A 21,997-nucleotide genomic window follows, 5' to 3' on the forward strand; every position below is an offset into this window, starting at 1 on the left:
TTGTAAGAAGAGGCTCAGCAGATCAAAGGAGCAAAAAATAACCAAGCTTGGGTTTTTTTTTAAACTCCTTTATTATAGCCACCAAGTTTATATGCCTCCCCACTTCAGCTTCCCCAAGTGTCTGTGTGGTTTTAGTTTTGCTCCTTTTAGAAGACACTTTCCCTGTGTGTTGCTCAGTTGCTGGGCAGCCCCTGGGCAGGCGCCATCCTGGAGCCCTGATCTGCACAGCAGAGGAAGTGACCTGAAAAGAGCCTTCCCATGTCCCACCTGGGACGTGGATTGCCAGGCACACGAGGCCTGTGGAAGGCCCGAGGCCCGCAGTCACCTGCCAGAGCGTCTTCGGAGGAGCTCTCAGCCTCTCCTCAGGGGTTGTTGGTGGATAGGCTGGCTGTAATTGTATATGCCCTCTTTAGCACTTTGGGCGAGCTTTGAAAAGTTAACATTATGGAAAATTTCAAACACATGCAAAAGTGCAGGGAAGAGTGTAACGAACTCCCATGGACTCATCACCGTGAACGTGTTGGTATAGTTTTCTTTCATGCATATTCCTACATGTCCACCGACCTTAAGTCCTTTTTGGAAAATGTAGGATTTAAAAAATAAGCTTAAACCTCAGCTTCCATCTTAAGAGACTAGCCAAAAGGAGAAAATGAAATCAAAGCAAGCAAAAGCACAGAGAATATAAAAGAGCAGAAATCAATGAAGTAGAAAACAGAGCAGCTGCTCAGAAAAGTGCCCACCTTGAAGGGAAGTGGATTAGCAGAGAGAAAGGGGAGGACATCCACTCCATTTATCACATGTTAGCAGTCTGGGTATATAGTGCTGAGCAGGCATGAATGGCATGGTAGAAAGAGCACTGCACGTGTAGTCTGGCCTGGCTTCTGGGTCTGGTACTGTCTCTAATGGCCCTGTGATCTTGGGCAAGTCACTTAGCATCCCCGCGTCCCCTGCAAAGTGTAGACAGTGGTATCTTTCCTACCTGCCTTGCAGGGTTGTTGCAAGGGCAAATAAGAGAGTGCATGTGAAAGTAATTTACATAAAACAGCTGCTGAAACGTGGAGTGTAAGATTTGATAAGGAGAAATTTGGAATTACTAGATAAACTGAAGCTTGGGGGTTATATGTCTGGATCTTATTAGCAACAACAACAACAAAAAGCTTAAAAACTAGTTCCAGTCACTCTGTGGAATGTTTCGTAGCTTTTTAAAAAAAAACATAAGTGTTTTTCTGTGCCATTAAAATTTATATATGGATGATTTTTTTGGTGGCGTCTGCCAGGGAAGGACCCCATCCTCACAGAGGACAGCGGGAAAAGCAAGAGTCCAAAGGAGGGGCTGGAGGTAGGTGGCAGGCCTCACTGGGTCAGAACCAGTCAGTTTATCACGTGGAGCCCAGCAGACACCGGAACCCAGGCTGGGGCTGCTGCTTCCCCTACACCAAGTCCCACAGGGTGATGGGATGAGCCCAGACGATGGGCACGCTTGAATTGGGTTGGTCTGCAGCCGAGGGACCAGGGCCCCAGGGCTTAGCACCTTCCACAGCAAGCAGCAGACAAGCCAGCCCTCCCCTGGGAGCCAGCAGGTCATGCTGCTGTCTCCTTGACCAACCAGATGTGACAAAAGACGTGTGGGGATGCTGGGGCCCTATGGTGGCCTGCCTATGCCGAATGCAGTGTAATGTGGTGGCGCCCCGATTTGATTAATTGTCCTCTCTTGTTGGTCATTTAGAAGTTTCCTCTCTGTTCCTGTAGCAAATAACCCTGTAACATCATTGTTGGTAAAACTTTGCCCACATTTCTGATTCTTTTCTTAGGCTAGATTCCTGTAAGTGGAATCACTGGGTCAGTGACTAAAAACTGTTTTTAGTCTCTTGATATGTACTGTCAAGTGATTTTCCAGAAAGTTCTGTCACATTTACGTTTACATTTCACACTAGTATATGGTGATATTTGTTAATTTATCCTTCCAGACATTGAATTGTTTTTTTGTTTTGTTTTGTTTTTGCGGTATGGGGCCTCTCACTGTTGTGGCCTCTCCCGTTGCGGAGCACAGGCTCCAGATGCGCAGGCTCAGCGGCCATGGCTCACGGGCCCAGCCGCTCCGCGGCATGTGGGATCTTCCCGGACTGGGGCACGAACCCGTGTCCCCTGCATCGGCAGGCAGACTCTCAACCACTGCGCCACCAGGGGAGCCCTGAATTGTTTTTTAATCATTCGTTTTTTGATGTAACTTTTAAATATTTTTTTCTCTCTCTTCTCAGTGTTGGTGGGGTAGCTTTATTCTAAGACCTTGCCTAGTGCTCGTATAAATCAGAATGGGAATTATAGCAGCTTCTTTCCCAGGTCATTTCTTGTTAATTTAGTCAACAGATATTTATTGAGTACCAATTAGGAGCTGGGCACTCTGTGGGTCTTGGAATTTAGACGTGAACAGAGTTCTCAGGGACCTTGTATTCTAGATGGAAGGAGAACTTTGACCTTTAACCAAGAAAAGGAGCTGTTTTTTCTGGGTATGTTTCATCCAGCTGTATTCTCTGTTGAGCTCAGATGAGGGTTTCTTAAGAGTTAAGTTAGGGTGAGAACTCATCTGCTTCCCACCTTGTGTTTACTGGACACAGGCCAGCTGTTGAGCTTTGTGTTCCTGACTTCTCAGCACTCCTGTGTCCCCTTGTGACTGAAAAGGGCTTTTTATAGACATCTGCGTCCACAAATTGTGTTAAAGACTTTTGAAAGTGAGTCTACACAAACCACGATTTAATTCTGAACAGATAGGTTTTAGAATCCTTTTCTGTACAGATAGGGAGGACAGTGCCTGTTTAGGGACTCTCTGGTAGAAAGAAGCTTAAACTTGGCTTGATAACTTTGTCTTTTAATGCTCTTTCCAAAGTGCATTGTTTGGGAGTTCCCTGGCAGTGCAGTGGTTAGGACTCCGTGCTTTCACCGCCAAGGGCCTGGGTTAGATCCCTGGTCAGGGAACTAAGATTCCACAAGTCGCGTGGCGCCGACAAAAAAAAAACAAGAGCTAAGCGCACTGTCATGAATTTTTCATCAGTCAGCCTTAATTTTTACCCTGGCCACCTTGTGCCTTGGGCAGATTATCTGTCTTCTCTAAGGGGCACAGACTTGGGGGTAGCGACACAGTCGCACCTGCCTTGCAGGGCATTGTGAAGGGTCCAGTGAGGTGCTCTGTGTACATCAGTCAAGGGGGTGACATGCAGCAGGAGCCTGGGGAGTGTCTGCTCTGAAGGCCATCGTCAGCGGACATTCTGGAGGACTTGGTAGGGCCTCCACAGCAAACTAGGATACCAGCGTTGACGTTGAAACATCTTACTTAGTGATAACAAGTACATTCATTTCCATTTATCTTTTTGCTACAAACTTTTCTGATTCCCCCTTATTGTGTTTAAAAAAATAACTTTATCGAGGTATAATTTACATACAATCAACTGTATCTATGTGAAGTGTACAGTCTGATGAGCTACATTTGACAGATTTGTACACCATTGAAACCACCATCACCGTCAAGATACAGAACATTTCCATTGCCATGAAAAGGTTCTTTACGTCCATCTGCAGCCCATCCCTCCCTCTACCCCAGGCACCCTGGATCTTTTTGTCACTACAGATTGGCTTGTGTTCCCCAGCATTTTATATAAATGGAATCATACAATGTTTTCTCTACTGTGTCTGGCCCTCACTCAGCATGAAGTACTTGAGATCATTTTTGGGATGTCAGTTTTTTCTGTTTATTTCTGAGTGGTGTTCCATTGTCTGGATGGACCACAGTGTATTTATCCAGTCACCTGTCATGAACGTGTGCATTGTTTCTGGTTTGGGGCCATTGTGAATAAAGCTGCTGTGAGCCTTCATGTAAAGTCATCGTGTGGACATGTTTTCATTTCTCTTGGGTTAATATCCATGGATAGAATGGTTGGCTTGTATCGTGGGGTTTTCCTTTTCTCCTAAAAAACGTTTTATTATATGTAAAATGTAATAAGGAATGGTATGTACAAATGGTATGTAACTAGTTTTAAAATGTCTTAGAGAAGCTTTTATTTAATGTGAGAATAATATGCAGATCAGTGAAAGTATGTTTTAATATGTTATCATTTTGCATCAATCAAAAAAAATACTGGATTTTCCTAGAAAAAAAGTGACGTAAAACTTGAAACAATCACAAAGTAAATGCAAACTTTTTTTTTCTGTTCTTGTACAAAATCACAATTTTGTACTTACTTAAAATTGGAGAGAAAGCTTCACACAAAAATATAGAAGAATAAATTCTTGCAGGTGGGCAAATGCACCCAGGAGCACAGCAGAATCAGGCGTGAGGGCAAGGTAGCCCTCAGGAAGGTTCTCTCAGCATTGTGTGCCTGCGTCTCCTGTGCTTTCCCTTTGCAGAGTTGCTCTGTGTGTCTAGGTAAGCTGCTCCCTGGTAACTCGTGGCTTTTGTCCATGATGTTTGTGAGACAAACACAACGTAGACAAGCCTTCGATGGTCACTTTATTCCTCTCCCCCAGTGTAGCCAGAGGATAGGCACCCTGTCATGTCATCAGCCAGGCCTTTGCCACCCACTAGATTGCTTGCACCACTGCCACTCAAAGTGTAAATCTTCTTTTAAAAAGGGGGGAGCGAGTGTTAATATTTTTTTAAAAGGGATTATTCTGTAAAATATTTTTAGAACAATTCTGTTGTTTAGGGGGTTTTGGTGTTTGAACTACCAGGCAGAAAGCCTTCTACTTTGGAGTTAAGGTATTAATTAAAGGTTATTCTAAAGATTCAGTGATTTATGTCCCCAGACAAGTTAGATGGCAGGAGTTAAAAGTAATTTATCTTAAAGTTGGCAAATTGGTCCTTTCATAATTGTGGTGTGGCAAACCACCGATTTAGTCCACTTAGTACCTTGTTATGTACCGTCTTCTGTCCTAATTGTTAGTACTGCTTTATTTAATGGTTGTCGTCTCCTGCAGGATTCCCTCAGGTCATTGTGTAAACCCCACGTGATGAACTAGGGATGCCAGCCGCCCTCTGAGCCTTCGTTCGCAGTCTGTCAGCCTTCGGGGTGGGATGAGAGGTTTGGCCCCAGTGTCCTCACGCTCCTGGTGACTCCTGTCACACAACTCACTCAGGCATGTGCCTGAAGACTTCAGGAAAGGAGGAGTAAATCTTTGGGGAGATTGGGTAACCGCTGCGTGTACTCTTTTTCTTGATGTGTTCTTGGATGTCTTGTTTCCCGACCAGGATTATACATGACTTTTTGGCAGGACCGTCTTTTACTAAACAAGAAGTTTTGTATTCTGCAGAACTACCTTTAGCTTTGTATTTAAGTAGGCATTTTACATTTTCAATATAGGATTTAATCTGTACCATCACTTTGTGATAAGAGCTTTGTGACGTTACCTCCATTTACTAGGTCACAGTTACAAACTCGTTGATGTGCTTTTGCAAAGTTCTCAGTTGTCATCTCATTTGCCAGCATTATTTGTCCTGATCATCCCAAACCAGTTAATTGATGATAGAGGTTTTCCTCCAGTTAGATACATTTTAAAGGTAATTTCTATGGAAATTGATATGAAATGCATATGATAAAGCTCTTTCCTTTCCAGTGGGAGAGAGCAATGAATAACAGTCCTTTCTTTCCCTTTCAAGTTCTGAACTGCTGGAAATAGAGAAAGCAGTCAGAAAGTGGAGATCAAATCACCAGCTTTATAACTGGTGAAGAGAGGGCGTCCCCCTAACTCCAGGCATCTGGGAATAGACTGCAAGTTGTAAAGCAGGTCACATTTCTCCCTCTTTCTTCCCTAATGGGATCTTCTGAACATTTGGAATCACCATTCGGTATAACCAATAGCTTTAATTAAGTACTGCCTATCCTGTGATGTCTCCCGAGTTTATACAGCCAGTCCTCGTCATTTGTGAGTTCGCCTCCTCACTAGAATCCGTTTGTAACCCCAGATCAGCACGAGGGTGGTGCTCTCTCAGTTGTGTGTGGATGTGCGCAGGGCAGTGGAAGATGCGGGTGGTCCACCACGGCTCCCAGGGCCCTCTACCTCCCCTTTCAGTGCTCAGGCCTTAAGCAAGGGCCCTGGATGCACTCTGCTTAGTGCCACGTTTTTGCCCTTTCTGCTGGTGATTCCTCTGTTTAAAATGGCCCCACGCATAGTGCGGATGTGCTGTCTGGTGTGTTCCCCAGGGCAAGAAGGCCGTGGCGTGCCCCACTGAGAACACACGTGTGTTTGATGAGCCTCCTTCAGGCATGAGTTCAGTGTCAGTGAGGTGTCCTGAAACAAGCTTACGTGTTGATCCTTTGAGGAAGTGGGGTCAGGGACTCGCAGGAACCTAGCCCTGTATTATCCCTGGGGACCTTGGGTCAGTGTTCGGCAATTCAGGGTTAGCAGCGACTTTCTAGGACGTAACTGCTTGAATTATGAGGACCGACTGTACCTCTAGCCTTCTTCCTCCCCCTAAGCTGCAGGCTCGGGTGGCTCACTGCCTCATTTGTCATCCCCCCGAGATGTCTGACCGGGGCCTCATGCTCAGTGTGGCACTGCAGAGCCCCCAGCTGTCCCCATCCTAGGAAACAGCATGTCTGCCCGTGTGGTGTGCACATTACGTGTTGAGAAATCAACCCTGATTCCTCCATTTCTCTCGTTTTCCACATCCAGTTCCTTAGTAGTGCTGTCGATTCTACTTCCAAACACGTTCTAAAGTCCTCTGTTTTTCTGTCTCTCCTGCTGCCACGTGAGTGGGGGTCACTGGCATTGCTCCCCGGATGCGACTCCAGCTCCCTGTGTGGACCTCACTGTGCCCCCACATCCCATGCTCTCCCCCTTCTGGGACCTGATTAGCTGTCCCTTTTCAGGTGGACCCAGAGGCTTTGTGTGGGAGCACTTGGTGTTACTCTGGGTGATGGTAGATTCTGCAAACAGAGACCTGCCTCCAAACCTGGTAGGAATATTTTTGAGACTGGAAGGGAGGGGTTTTTTTAGGGAAAGTAAACGTCTGAACAGTGGTTTAAGAGCTTGAAGATCTTGAAGAAACGCCCCTTCAATAATAGATTATTAGAGTTTCCTTGTTTGTTTTGTATTTTACTGAAACCACCTGCCTTGTAAAACAAGGAGATTAGATTTTAGATAAAACCATGGTTTCCGATTAGTTTGTTTTTAAAATCAGTGACAGGTACCAAGAAGTTGTTTGGACTGGCTGCTCGTGTGGTACTGCCTTCCGCCTCCTCTGCTCTGCCCGGTGACACAGGGTGGGCGTGGTCTGTCTCCTGCTCCTCTGTCATGTGATGGCTCCATCTGCAGGGCCCTGGCTTCTTTCTTTTCACTGGTTCGCTTTGCTCTCTGTCAGCTGAGTAAAAGGATGGGTGGAGTGCACCGATTTTGTAACTTGGTCTTGTGGTTTTACAAAGAAAGGGGGTGATGTATAATTAGTAAGGCAGAAAGGGAGCGAAGGAAACAGGAAGAGGATATACAGTGCTTGTGCATCAGAGTAGATGTCCAAAGCAACGAAGAGTGGGCAGGCAGGCTCCTGTGTTCCCCAGCCTTATCTGTCCTTACTGTTTGAGCTGTCAGAGAGCTTTGCTTTCATACACGCTTAAATTTCACACCATGATAGCAGTTGTTTCCATAGTTATTGAAGGCTGGCCATTTTTTTCCCAAAAGTTATTAATTGAATTTGGTTTAGAAGTACACAGAACACCATTCCCCTAAGTAGTAAAAGTACCAGAAAGATCATTTCTTTCTTTCTTTTTTTAAAAAATTTATCTTATTTATTTATTTATTTATTTTGGCATGCGGGATCTTTAGTTGTAGCTTTCGGACTCTTAGTTGAGGCATGCATGCGGGATCTAGTTCCCTGATCAGGGATCGAAGCTGGGCCCCCTGCATTGGGAGCGCAGAGTCTTACCCACTGGACGACCAGGGAAGTCCCCAGAAAGATCATTTCTGGAAATATCAATTGAATTTATCTTAAATAGCTGGTACTTGTCATGTATTACTTTACTCCAGTTAAAGAATGAACTTGCCTGATAGCTTAGTCACCATTGTCCCCTACAAAACCATTAGGCTTGTTTGATCCGTGAACATTTTCCTTTCAACCCAGGACAGCGTTAAAACCATCCATTCATCATGCGGTGGGTGATGAGTATTACACTGAGCTGATGGAATACCTGACGTGATTGCTCCGTGATTACCTGAGAGGATAGAACGCTGTTTCAGCAGGCACTTTTCATCTTTGAGAAGGGGAGTCTTAGTTCACAGAATCATAAAATGTTTAGAGGGGAAACTTACCATGAATCTGAGTCAGCATCTTTAGTTTGTTTTCTGTATATGGCGTGACAGTGAGAGGGTTGTGGGAGGAGGTTCTGGAACTGGAATTTGAATGGGTAGAATTCAGGTAGAAAAATAGAAAATATTTTAAAGTTTATTTTATCTCAGTGATACAATATATACACATAGTTTAAAAGATCGTACACCACATAAAAATTTACATGCATGCTTTTAAAAAATTAATTAATTAATTCTTGGCTGTGTTGGGTCTTCGTTGCTGCACACGGGCTTTCTCTAGTTGCGGCGAGCCGGGGCTACTCTTTGTTGCCGTGTGCGGGCTTCTCATTGTGGTGGCTTCTCTGGTTGCGGAGCACGGGCTCTAGGCGCGCGGGCTTCAGTAGTTGTGGTGCGCGGTCTCAGTAGTTGTGGCGCATGTGCCACAGCTCTGTGGCATGTGGGATCTTCCCGGACTAGGGCTTGAACCCGTGTCGCCTGCATTGGCAGATGGACTCTTAACCACTGCACCACCAGGGAAGTCCCTCTGCAGACTTTCTGTTGACCACGACGCTACTGAGCCACATGGTGTTCTGTAGTCATTCTGTCTTCCTGGTACAACTCTTTGTTTTCCCTGGAGCTATTAATTGCCTCAACTTTCCCTTTGCCTGGTTTTCTTTGAAATTATCAATTGTTTTCTAAAATACTGCAGCTTTGTCCCAAGCTTATCTATGATGCTTTCTATCTGCTTAAGCACATCAGTCAGTTGTGTCCCCCTGGACAGTGCACATCATTTTTCCGCTCAAGTCTAGATCAATTGCTCATAAGTCTGCTGTGCGGCCTTTGTTTCCATTCCCCCCCCCCCGCCCCCCAGAGTCATTGGGGATTACCTCTCTGTTGGATCACCTTTTCCTTGGTCTCTGTCTTTCCTGTTTTCAGTTTACCTTAAGTTTACAGAAGCATATTCTCTAGACGTTTCCTAGGAAAGAGTATGTGGGAGGTCAGTGTTCTGAGTTTGCATGTTAGAAAATATTTTGGTCTGTACTTAACACTTTTTGGATTTGGTATAAAATTCTTCCAGTAAAGTTTTCTTCTGATTTTAAAGGCTTTGTTTTTTTTTGTTTTTTTGTTTTTGCTTGTCCATGTGATTTATCCATGTTGTTTCATGTAGTTATAGTTTGTTCACTTTTACAAATGTATGATATTTTATCTTTTTTTTTTTTTTTTTTGTGGTATGCGGGCCTCTCACTGTTGTGGCCTCTCCTGTTGCGGAGCACAGGCTCCAGACGCGCAGGCTTAGAGGCCATGGCTCACGGGCCCAGCCACTCCACGGCATGTGGGATCTTCCCGAACCGGGGCACGAACCCGTGTCCCCTGCATCAACAGGCGGACTCTCAACCACTGCGCCACCAGGGAAGCCCGATATTTTATCTTTTGAGTATGCCACAATTTAAAAACAAATCTGTTCCACTTTTAATGGACATTTAGGTGTTTTCCACTTTGGGGTTATTGCTACAAATGCTGCTGTGACCGTTCACATTCATATTTCCTGGTATTCATGTGAAGGTTGTATCCCTAGCAGCAGTTATAGGAAACTCAAGTCTGTTAATAGCTAACAGATGCTGTTAGCTATTAGTCCCTATTTATGCTTTATTTCATAAGCAGTTTGATAAAAAGACCAGAATTCAGCCTTTACGAAAAGTTTCTTACTGGTTCGTATTTGTATTTTATAAACTTATCTGTAAAATACAGATCTTTTATATCTGTATAAAGTGGAGAGGGGCTGTCTCCTAGGCAGTTTCAGAGTTAAGGGAACTCACTCTTGATGACTTCCTCACTAGGGGTATCTGGTCCCTGTGCCCGGAGTGTGCATCCTGTCAGGCTGGGGGAGCACATGGAGAGTAGATGGGGGCGAGGGCACCGCCCCGGGAGGGCCCCACTGGGCTTGGTGTTGGCAGCCGTGGTTGGCATGGCTCCTCCACTCTCCCGTGTCCTCAGCTTCCTTCATCGTGGAAGGGGATGGTGATGGTGGTGGTAGGGGTGCCTCCTGATCTCCTCCAGGGTTGTTTTGATGCTCAAGAAATCCTGTATTTCTGTGAAAATACCTCTGTGTCTCTTTGGAAACTGATACAGCTTTTCACAGTTACCTGACTGATTATGGTGCAGTAGCACGTGTCCCTTCAGTTGGGGTGACAAGACCTCAGGCTGTCTAGCAGCTCCGTGAACCTGGTTCTTGTTTGGAATTCCACATCTTTTTGTCTTTGAATCTGCATTTCCTAGGTCTCTTTTTCTTGCAAACTTCTCTCCAGGTAGGTTTCCTGGCTGCGAAGAGAATGTGCAGCCCGGCCAACACAAATGTCATTCTGTGACTTTGGGTATAATGCCCTTCCTCTCCCACGCAGTGCCTGCTCACCCCAAAGGTCATCTCTACTTCTTCCTTTAAGATTGTGGCCACAAAGCGGTACTTGAATCTCCCCGGATCTCCTCCTAAATACCAGATAATGCCACTGAGATTGTGGGTTTTCCCAAGTCTCTCTCCGTTATTGGACTGCTCACATCCCCCTTGTCCCCGCCTCTCCCAGGGACTGATTTTTGGTGTTCTTCCTCCAAGAACTTGGAGCACCCGGCCCTGGCATCCTAGTGCTGAGCAGCGTGAGTGGTGGTTTAGGTGACCGCTACTGCTGCCACCACACGGGGCTCCAGAGGCCTGTGCTCTCTTCACCTCCGGACCCCAGCACCCAGCTAGTGTGGTGCTCAAACTGAACACACAGTAGAGACCCAAGTCCTTTTTGAGTGAATGCAGAGTACTAAGCACTTAGAGTTTTCAAATAATGAATACTGTGTGTGTGAGCAGCAGCTAGAACATGGGGGGCAGGTATCCTAAGGGTATTAGGCTCTTTCAGGTTGAAAGTAAGAGACCCTCAGGTTACCAGGTGATGAGACTTTCTCCTAAATGGACACAGGAAGTGGGAGGTTCAGCCGCCACAGTCGCTCTGAGTCCCGGAGCTCAGGTCTGTTCATAGGGAAATGGCCTTGGGAATCCAATCTTGTAGAGGGTGCCTGTTTAATTTCATTAGTCCACGTGGTGTGGAACAGGAAGTAGGAGGTTCAGAGGAGAATATAAATGCATTTCACACACCACAGGATTTTGGACAAGAGAAGCCTGTGTATGGTGTTTTTGTTTTGGGTTGGGGGGAGTCACTGAGGTTCAGCTTTCACCTCTGTGATGCCTGTTCTGACCACCACATTTAATACTTTAATAACTGCTCCCACGCACGCACTCCTGATTCCTTCTTTTCCACATAGCACTTACCACTTTCTAGCATGCTAGTTACTTTATTATTTATTGTGTATATTGTTTGTTGTCTGTGTCTGCCCATATAACATAAATTCCCATTGGCTATCACCCATTCCCATAAATTAGTCACAGTGTATAGACAAAGGGCAAACCAATTTTCTTAAAACAAAAAACCCTTCAGAGAATGAGAACTGCTGAATATCACCAGAGCATGGCTTGTATACTAGGTAGAACATGACTTTCTTCTTCTGTATACATTCAAAAGGTAATTTATTTGCAAAAATGGCTAATTGTAAACCTTTTAACAATCTTCTCATGTAGCCAGCAGAGGGCAGCACAGATTGAATTGACCACATCTAGGAATTTTGACTTTATTTTAAACGACATTTAAAATTGCAGCAGCTGCTTACAGGTGTAGTTCGATAGTTATCAACATCAAGTTTAGTATACTTCTTGCTCATTTGTGAGTCGTACTGTTGCTCCTCTGTCCTTGTGGAGGAAGATGTTTCTGTTTATTGCAAATATGACAAGTCCATGTTTTCTAAAGCGTACACGTTTCCAAGTGTGATCATGACGGCAGGTGTGAGTCCTTTGGGGCATCGTTCCATTGTCACCAGGAAGTGGGTAATCATTTATTTCCCTGGGCTTCTTCTAGGGATGGTGCTGCCCTTACCCACTCTTGGAGGGCTGGGTCCAGGTGCAGATTCCTCCACTCGAGGGTCCTCTCTGAGCGTCTGGTGATGTGTCGACCCCCTTCTCAAGGAAAAAAATGCACAGAAACTCAAAACCACATGTTTTTTTCAGTTTTATGGCATTGATAATGGATTTTCTTCACACAGAAAATAAGACCAGATTTTGTGAAGAATTGCACCTTTCTCATTTTTTTCTTGCAAAAGGTAATGACTCTTTTTGGAAAAAATTGAAATTCAGATTGTATACATAAAATAAAGGCTAAAAGGGCATGGTTTGGGCTTTTTTTAAAAAAGTACCTAATTGAGTTTTACTTTTGATGATAAAACTGCCAAAAATTCTGCCTCACGAAGTACGTACTGGCAGATGTGATCAGGTGCAAGGTAAGTGCATGTCCAGGAATTTTTCATTTGAATTCTCTGCGACACACACGGTATTTCTTTTGTTCTCAAGTCTTTTTTGTGCAATACTGATTTGATGCTGTTTGTGTCTGTGAGGAAAAACAGTACAAATCCATGTTTTTCAGCTAATTCAGGAAGTAGAAGTAACCTTTAAAAGAGTTTTGCAGTATTTCCAGGCGACTGGATTTCTGTCTGTAGAAGGTTGAGGTCTTTGTCACTTTCCACCCCAGCTTACAGATGCACTTCTGGGGGTTTGAGGACACTCCCGTGGTTGCATGCTCTAAGCCCCTCTCCTATTGGCAGCTTATCAGGAAAGATCTAAGCTGCAGAGAAGGAGGCCATCAGGAAGCAAAACAATTTATCTCCATATCTCAGAAAGACTTCAAGGCACCATGGGCCTCTGAGAATAGAGATACGGAGTGAGGCTAGAAACTGGAGGGTGGGTTGGAAGTCATGGCAGGCAGTTAAGACTTCCAGTTCTCTTCCATCTCCTGTAGCAAGGCGATTTCTCTTCCCCTTTGGTAAAACATGAAGATGAGCCTGTAAGGAAACCGAGTGAAAGTCTGTGTACTTACTTATGAGCTCCTTACCCTTTCTCCTCTACCTAGCTTCCCAGATGCTGCTGGCCAGGTTTATAGCCCACATAGCTCAGGTAGGAGGTTGGAGATCACTTCTTTAGGTCATTGCCCAAGAAAAAAGAACCTACAGAGTCCTCCATGTGGGGTATCCACATGTTATTGCTTTATTATTTTACAAAGACACCCACCACTCAATAGGTCACAGCTACTACACAGAGCTTTTAATCGGGTCGTCAGTGCGTCTCTCTTAAATGTAAAGAAACAGCCTCTGTTTATTAGACATTTGAGGAAAATCCCCGAACATTAACAACAGAACAGAACAAAGCAAACAGAAGAAACAGGTCATGGAAGATATGGAAGAAAACCTTATAAACTATATATTTGGGACTTCCCTGGTGGCGCAGCGGTTAAGAAACCACCTACCAGTGCAGGGGACACGGTTTCGAGCCCTGTCCGGGAAGATCCCACATGCTGCAGAGCAACTAAGCCCGTGCGCCGCAACTACTGAGCCTGCGCTCTACAGCCTGAGAGCCACAACTGCTGAGCCCACATGCCGCAAATGCTGAAGCCCGCGCACCTAGTGCCCGTGCTCCACAACAAGAGAAGCCACCGCAACGAGAAGCCCGCGCACTGCAACGAAGAGTAGCCCCTGCTCGCCGCAACTAGAGAAAGCCCGTGTGCAGCAACGAAGACCCAACACAGCCAAAAATAAATAAATTAATTAATTAATTAATTTAAAAAAAAAGAATCGTGTTTAGAAAAAAAGAAAGCATAAATATTAAATGATAATTCTGAGTTTTTTTTAACACAAAAAAAGGATTATCTCACTAAAGGCAGAATATATCATACTTACTTTCTTCTGTTTAAATTACAGAAGGAATACATTATTACTATGTTCTGGGGTGGGGGAAGTGCAGAACATATAAAATACAAAAATAAAAGTCTTTTTTTTTTTTACTGCCTACATCACAAGGTTAAACAGTGTGTGTTTTTCTACAAGTTTTTTTTTTTCCAATTAATATGTCTTAGAGATTTTCCTATGTCAGAGCACATAGATCTACCTCAATTTTTTTAAACTGGTACATTCCACAGCAAAATCTGTACTATACTTTCATTTTGTACTGATGAAACTTTGTTTCCAGTACTTCGCTGTCACAGGCTGTGTGCAATCAACATTCTTCTACTTCTGTCTTTCTGTACCTGCAGAAGAGATTCAGAAACGCTGCAATACAGAGTCAACAGGTCTGGGCAGCTAACTTTTTATTTTGAAAATTTTAAGACCTGCAGAAAAATTGCAAAAACATGGAGTTGCCATATGCCCTCTACCCAACTTGCCCTAAGGTTACTATCTTACATACCACAGTACAGTTATTAAAACCAGCGAATTAACACCAGTACAATACTAATAAGCAATCTGGCAATCCTACTGGAACCTCACCAGTTTTCTCACTAAGGTCCCTTTCTTCTGGTCCAGGATCTAATTCAGAAGACCCCACTGCAATTAGTTCTGACCACGACAGTTCCCAGTCCTGTGTGTCATGACCTTGACACTTCACAGAGGACTTCTCGATTATTTTGTAGAATGTTCCCCAATTTGGATTTGCCTGCAGTTTTCTCCTGATTCAATTGAGGTTGTGCATTTTTGGCAAGAATGAGATTGTGTTCTTAGTGCATTGTGTCAGGGTCCATGATGGTGATGAATCCTTTTACTAGTGATGTTTTTTTTTTTTTTTGCGGTACGCGGGCCTCTCACTGTTGTGGCCTCTCCCGTTGCGGAGCACAGGCTCTGGACGTGCAGGCTCAGCGGCCATGGCTCACGGGCCCAACCACTCCGCGGCATGTGGGATCCTCCCGGACCGGGGCACGAACCCGTGTCTGCTGCATTGGCAGGCGGACTCTCAACCACTGCGCCACCAGGGAAGCCCTTAGTGATGTTAACCTTGAACATCTAGTAAAGATGAGTCCACCAGGTCTCTGTAAGTTTCTGTGGCTGTCTGTCCTTTTGTGATTCCTAAGAATCTTGTTGAGAGATGCTCTGGGGTGATGTGGATATCTGTTCCTCGTCATCCTTTCTCACCCCCCAATTTTCGTGTCAATGGCTGGGTGCTTCCTCAAGTTGGCTCCTATGTCTTTCAACCTGTCCCCCTCATTCTCTGAGCACTTCCTCACTTCCTGCCATCACAAGATTTTCCAGGCTCATTTTGTATTTTTCCCTACCCAGCCCTGGAATCAACCATTTCTCCAAGGATCACAGGTTCCTTTTAATGGGGAATGGTATTTAGAAACCAAGATCTGGGCATAGGGGTGTACTGTATAAACATTTTTAACTGGGACAGACATTACCAAACTGCCTTCTGAAACTTGGCACCAACTGCTCCCCACCACACACTATGAGAATGTCCCCTTCCCCACAACCTCACCGATGCTCTTCAACACTCTGGTAGTCTACTGGCTATTGTAATTTATTCTGCCCTGTTTATTAGGGTTATTGGCTGTCTGTCTTTCTTCTCTGAATTGTTCATATCCTTTGTCCTATTTTGCTACTGTTGTTTGTCTTTTTATTGGTTTGTAGGTACTCTTCATATATTTTGGATAGTAATCCTTTGCTTGTAAATGTTGCAAATATTTTCTCCAACTATACTGCCAGTCTTGCCTTTTTTATGAGAGCTTTTGTCATACAAAATAGAATATAAATAATATATTTATATATTAAGTTCATTCATATGAAGTCAAGTTGGTCAATTGTTTTTTCTTTTATGACTTCTAGGTTTTTGTGACTTGCTTAGGAAGTAATGTTCCTTTGCAATAAAATGAGAAAAAATTCACTTAAAAGTGTACATATGTACATATGTGTACATATATAGGTATATATAATATACACTTTTTATATTTACATACTTATATTTGTCATTCTATACTTAAAGAAAACAAAAACCTCCAGGTGGATTATAGGTCAAAGTGCATATACATATATAAGACACACTTTTACCTATAATCCATCTGGAGGTTTTTTGTTTGCTTTTTTAAGTATAGAGTGGCAGAGGGAATCTAAATTTTTTCTGAATAGATAGTCAGTTGTCATCACCATTTATTGAAGAGCACATCCTTTCCCTGCTGATCTAAAATACCACATGATCAGTACAAGGTAGTGACTAAAAGCTCAAGCCCAGGAGTCAGCTGCTTGGGTTATAGTCTGGCTCCACGGCTCACTAGCTGTTTGCTTACTCTCTCCATGTCTTTTAGTTTTTTCATCTAGGAAATGGAGAAATTTTTCCCACTTAGTAGGGTTATCGTAAAAGTGCTTAAAACAGTGCAGACACCTAGTAGACACAATACATGTTAGCTATTATTATAGACTAAATTTGCACGCACACATTGGTGTGTCTAGCCAATGCTGTCCAAAAAAACATAGTGTGGGCCAAATACGTAACTTAAAATTTTCTAGTAGCCGCATTAAACAGCTAAAAGATAAATGGTAAAAATAACCTTAATAATATATTTTATTTAACCCAATATATCTAAAACATTATCATTTCAACATATAATCAATATAATAATTAAGACACTTTGCATTTTTTTGGTGCTAAGGTTTCAAAATCCAGGGTGTGTGTTACACTTAGAACATACTTGAAGAACTCAGTAGTGGTTACCACACGTGACAGGGCAGGGCTAGACTAGTTCATGACTTGGTTGTATATTCTTGGAACAATATCACATGTGTACCTGCAAGAAAATTACTAAAAGAACTGAACAGCCACCCATAACTGAAAAAAATCTCTTGACAAACTAGAAAGAGAAGGAATCTTTTTTTAACATGATAAAAGGTATTTACAACTTATAGTAAATGTTATATTCTGTGGAAGAATGTAGAAAACTTTTCCTTTAAGATGGTGAAGAAATGAAGGGTGTCCACGCTCAGCAACTTCACTAGTGCTGTGCTGCAGGGTTTTCTAGCCCAATCTTTCTCAGCCACGGAGCCTCAGGAGAATTGGGCCTGAACGCTCTAGCCAGGGAAACGGGGCAAGAAAAAGGGCACAAGGATTGTAAAGAGGAAAAAAAGGAAACGATTATCTCACAGGTGGATTGACTGTCCATATAGAAAAGGTAAAAAAACCTAAAGATAAATTGTTAGAATCATTCACAGAGGTTGACAAGGCTGCTGTTTACAAAGTCAACATATAAAGCACAAATGCATTCCAATATATTAGCAACCAACAGTAATTAAACACCTGGTGATAAATCTATCAACAATGTGCAAGAGTTTAATGGAAAAACAATTCTAAAATGTTATTGAAAGACTTGAAAGAGGACCTAAATCCATGGAGAGAGAAAGTGCACTCAGGACCCAGCACACTCAGATGTCAGTTTTCCCAGAGGACCTACAGATTCAATGTAGATTTGCCACTGAAAATCACAATCCCAGCAGGTTTTACTTGTCTGTTTTGGGGGTTTCTTCACCACAATGAAGAGTAGCCCCGCTCACCACAACTAGAGAAAGCCCACATGCAGCAGCAAAGACCCAATGCAGCCAAAAATAAATAAGATAAAATAAATAAATTTATATGTAAAAATAACTATATACTTAAGAGTCTCAAATTATATTACTGAAACAAGAACAGGATGCTATCAAAAAGGAATATTCAGAGATTAAGAGTGAGTTCTTACAAATTAAAAATAGCAAAAATAGAACATTCAGTAGAAAGGTTGGAAGATAAAGCAGAGAATCGTCTTAGTTCAGGCTGCTGTAACAAAGTACCACAGGCTGGGTGGCTTAAACAACAAATGTTTATTTCTCACAGTTGTGGAGGCTGAAAGTCTAAGATCTCAGTGCTGGCCTGTTTAGGTTCTTGGTGAGGGCCCTCTTCCTGGTTTATAGAGGTCTGTCTTCTCGCTGTGTCCTCACATGGCAGAAAGAGAGAGCTAGTTAACTCTCTGGCCTCTTCTTATAAGGGCACTTATCCCATCAAGGTGGCTTCACCCTCGTGACCTAATCACCTCCCAGAGGCTCCACCTCCAAACACCATCACATTAGGGTTTCAACATATGAGTTGGGGTGGGTGGGACACAAACATTCGGGCCATTGCAACAATATTTCCTAGAAAGCAGCTCAAAAAGGAGAGGAAAAGTAGGAGTGAAAAGATAAGAATAGTTAAAGGATTCACAATGGAGGTCCAGTGTCTAACTAATAGAAATTCCAAAAAACAAGAACTGGAAAAAAAAAAGGACAGGAATTTATTAAAGAGTATAAGACTTCAGACATAGGTTCTATCTGGTGGCTAACATAACGTATGAAATTTCACAATACTGAGTGTAGAAATAAGGTCCTAAAAGCTTCCCGAGAGGGGAAAAAGGTCTCATACAAAATATTGGGAATCAGAATGGTACCATCACTACCAGCAATACAGGAAGAGGAAACAGTGAGTGGTTGCCTCCACTATGCTGAGGAAACATGACTTCGCTTAGAATGCCACACCCAGCCAGACTGTCAGGTGTGAGAGAAGAGACATGCAGAATTCACAACAATGACGATGAAAACCCACCCCTCCACAGCCTCTCTCTGTTAGTTGTTAGAGAAGGTGCTCCATCTAAATGAGCAAGTAATCCAAGAAAGAAAAAAACCATGGAATCAGAGACTCAGGTCCAGTGGTGGGAAATGTCCGGGGGAGTGCTCAGGGTGGTGCCCCGAACGCGGGCCTCAAGAGCCACAAGACCAGGCTGAGTAGGAGCGTGGAGGTTTCTGGAGGCCATCTCAGAAAACAGACCGCTCGGCGCGTTTGACAGTCTTGACAGTTGCATAGCTTGGTAGAGAGTCTGGCACGAGCAAACAGAAACAAACAAAGGACACTTAGTCCATTCTGTGGTTATTTTAATCATAGTACATTATATAGCTGAGTTGTGAGCAGTGTTTATGGGAATACTAAATACTGATTTAACCAGAAATGTTTGTGTAATTATACCGAGTGGGCGTGTGTATGTGTGTGTGCACGTGGGAGGGGGGTGGGGGTAAAAGGCGAGTCTTCATCTTCCATGGCGGGCAGTTGACGTCTAGAGGTGAAAACTCGAGAACAAGTAGTGTAACTAGTTCTTTCAAAACAGGGAGGTGACGAGCAGAAGAAATAGTCGAGAGACCTACGTCTGTGAAGCATGATTCGGGGGTGGGGGGGGGTGGGGAGTTGGGCAGGAAGCCGTGGTTTTTTGTTTTAAGCCTTAGGTACTATTTGCTTTTTATATGATGTGTGCATCTTTTGCTTAGAGAAACAAACCAGGCACGGTGGTGAGAGACGAGCCTGGAGAGGCACAGGGTCCCAGGAAGAGGGTCTTGAAACTGTGGTGATTACGGAGCTGAGTCTTGGTAGGCAGATGTCAGGCCATTGAATTCTTCAGGGCCGGCTCCTGGGGCCTTTGGTTTGTGTTGTGCCCTCACAGCTCCACTCTCTGTGCTCTCCCTGGTCCTCTGGCCCTGTTGGATTGTGTAGGAGACTGGCGGGCCAGGGGACAGTGAGGTCAAGGTGTCTTCTCCCCACCAGGTAACTAAGGTCGGCTGAACCCTCTACCTGCGGTCCTGCCAGCGGCCTACTCCGCTCCCCAGCAGGCCTGGCCTGGGTCAGGGCCGCCCCCTCTCACTGGCCCTGATGCTGCGTCTCTCCCTGTGGTCTCCCTACACTCCACCCTCACTTTTATAGACAGTCCCTCTCTTCTCTCCAGACTCCCACTCTGAGTGCGTCTCTGTCTCCTTGGGATCGTGACTGACGTGGGTATTGTGCTGAGAAAAAGACTTTTCCCAGAACATTACGTGAATATTCATGGAAGCTTTCTTTCAGGTTACATCCTGATAAACCCATCATAAGTTGAAAATGTTGTAGGTCAAAAATGCATTTAATACACCTAAACTGAACATCATAGCTTAGTGCAGCCTACCTTAAAGGTGCTCAGAACACACACAGTTTGTTTTGCCCCCTGCAGTGGGGCAAAATCATCTAACACAGAGGCTATTTTGTAATAAAGTGTTGATTTTCTCATGTAATGGCTTGGATACTGTATTGACACTGAGAAACAGAGCAGTTGTCTGGGTCCAGGATGGTTGTAAGTGTATCAGTTGTTCACCCTTGTGATCATGGGCTGACTGGGGGCTGTGCTCACTGCTGCTGCTGCCCAGCATCACAGGAGAGGATTGGACCCATACCGCTAGCCCGGAAAAGAGCAACATTCAAAGTATGGTTTCTACTGAATGCGTGTTGCTTTCACACCATCGTAAAGTCGAAAAATCATAAGTCAACCATTGTGGGACTTCCCTGGTTTTCCAGTGGTTAGGGCTTCGTGCTTCCACTGCAGGGGGCATGGGTTTGATCCCTGGTCGGGGAACTAAGATCCTGCATGCTGCAAGGTGCGGCAAAAAAAAAAAAAAAAAAAGTCAACCATTGTAAGTCGGGGACTGTATGTATACTTATCTCTTGAGGTAAGTATATCTCAAGGATAAATATATCTCATATATTGTATAATATATGTGGTTATACAGGTTAACTATGACAGATATGAGAGATATAGAGATATAAAGAGATATGTATATATAGTTAAATTTTACATGTAAAAGACAGAATGAGAATATAGTATATAAAACAAAAATCTGGAAAAATGTAAAGAATATATACTGAAATGTCATCAGTGGTTATCCCTGGGTGCCCCCCCCCCCCGCCACTACTATAATTAATTTCAGTAATAAACATGTATCATGAATATAGTAAGAGAAAAGAACAGTTTGGTGCAATATATTAGAACATAGAATGGGGATGAAATTGAACTTGTATTGGGAATAATTCCCTTAGACTTTTTTTCTTTTGGCCTCTAAAATCTGCCTTCTACTTTTATCCTGTGACCTCACAACATACTGTAATGATTACGATCTCTTAGTCATGCTCTTGGGAAATGCGCTATTATCACATTGTGAGACAACCAGGGGTTTTTAAGTGATTCCATTCTAAGAAGGTACTTGGGAAGTGAAGAGAGAAACGCCAGCTCTGTCTGCTGCTTTGGGTGAATCTGAGACCAGAAGTGCCACTGTTACTCGTTGGACTCCAGCCTCAGACTGCTTCCAGGGAGGAGGTGGTTAACCTCTAGGAAGCTACTTGAGCTTGACTTCAGGAACTGGGTGGTGGCCGCGAACTGGGAGTGACGCTTCTGTGGCTGGAGGCTGATTGGTCCAGGAGTGTGGCCAACGAGTTCCCTGTCGGTCCAGGAAGCAGCTCTGAGCTGTCCCGGTGGCTGGACAGCTCACAGGTATTCCTGCCCCACCCTGCCCTGCCTCCCAGGGAGTCTTTGCTCTGAGTTCTCCTTTGAAGAACAAAACCCGGTCACCCTACTGTGACCGAAAAGATGGTCCTTAAAACCAAAGAAGACGATGGTGAGTCCCAGTCCTGGCTTGGGTATATGGGGTGGGGTTTAAGTAGCTCTTTTGATTGACATGTGAAATTCTGTGACGACAGTTTTACTGCCTCTTGAGGAGTACCGACCGAGAGGCTCTTGCCTCTGTGTGTGTGTGAGAGAGAGAGAGAGAGAGAGAGCGCGCGCGCAAGCCAGAGAGATTCTGTGTTTTTAAACTGAAGACGTCCCCCAGCCCCCACCCCCACTCTTTACTTTTCATTGAAGATCCCCCTGGGAGCGTCTTGGTGGCATGTGCCCTCCTACTTGGTGATGGTGTCTGATTTCCTGAATCTAAGCAGCAGTCTTAGAAGCTCTGCAAGTTGCGTGTACACCCAGAGTGAGTGTAC

General features: G+C 44.0%; 1 protein-coding gene across 2 annotated transcripts in view; it reads left to right on the forward strand.

The window, feature by feature from the left end:
* The window catches only part of CYTH1 (cytohesin 1), a 78,735-nt gene that overhangs the window by 14,040 nt on the left and 42,698 nt on the right, over nucleotides 1–21,997 (forward strand). The window contains exon 1 of one of the 2 annotated variants that reach the window (XM_067716320.1): nucleotides 21,195–21,630. The exons of the other annotated variant lie outside the window; for it this stretch is intronic. Coding sequence (XP_067572421.1) covers nucleotides 21,603–21,630 — 28 coding nt within the window. The 5' untranslated portion in view covers nucleotides 21,195–21,602. Of the gene's footprint in view, nucleotides 1–21,194; nucleotides 21,631–21,997 lie in introns of those variants that run through there. 2 annotated transcript variants of the gene reach the window in all.

This window comes from Pseudorca crassidens, chromosome 19 (genome assembly GCF_039906515.1).
Source record: "Pseudorca crassidens isolate mPseCra1 chromosome 19, mPseCra1.hap1, whole genome shotgun sequence".
NCBI classification, from domain to species: Eukaryota; Metazoa; Chordata; class Mammalia; order Artiodactyla; family Delphinidae; genus Pseudorca; species Pseudorca crassidens.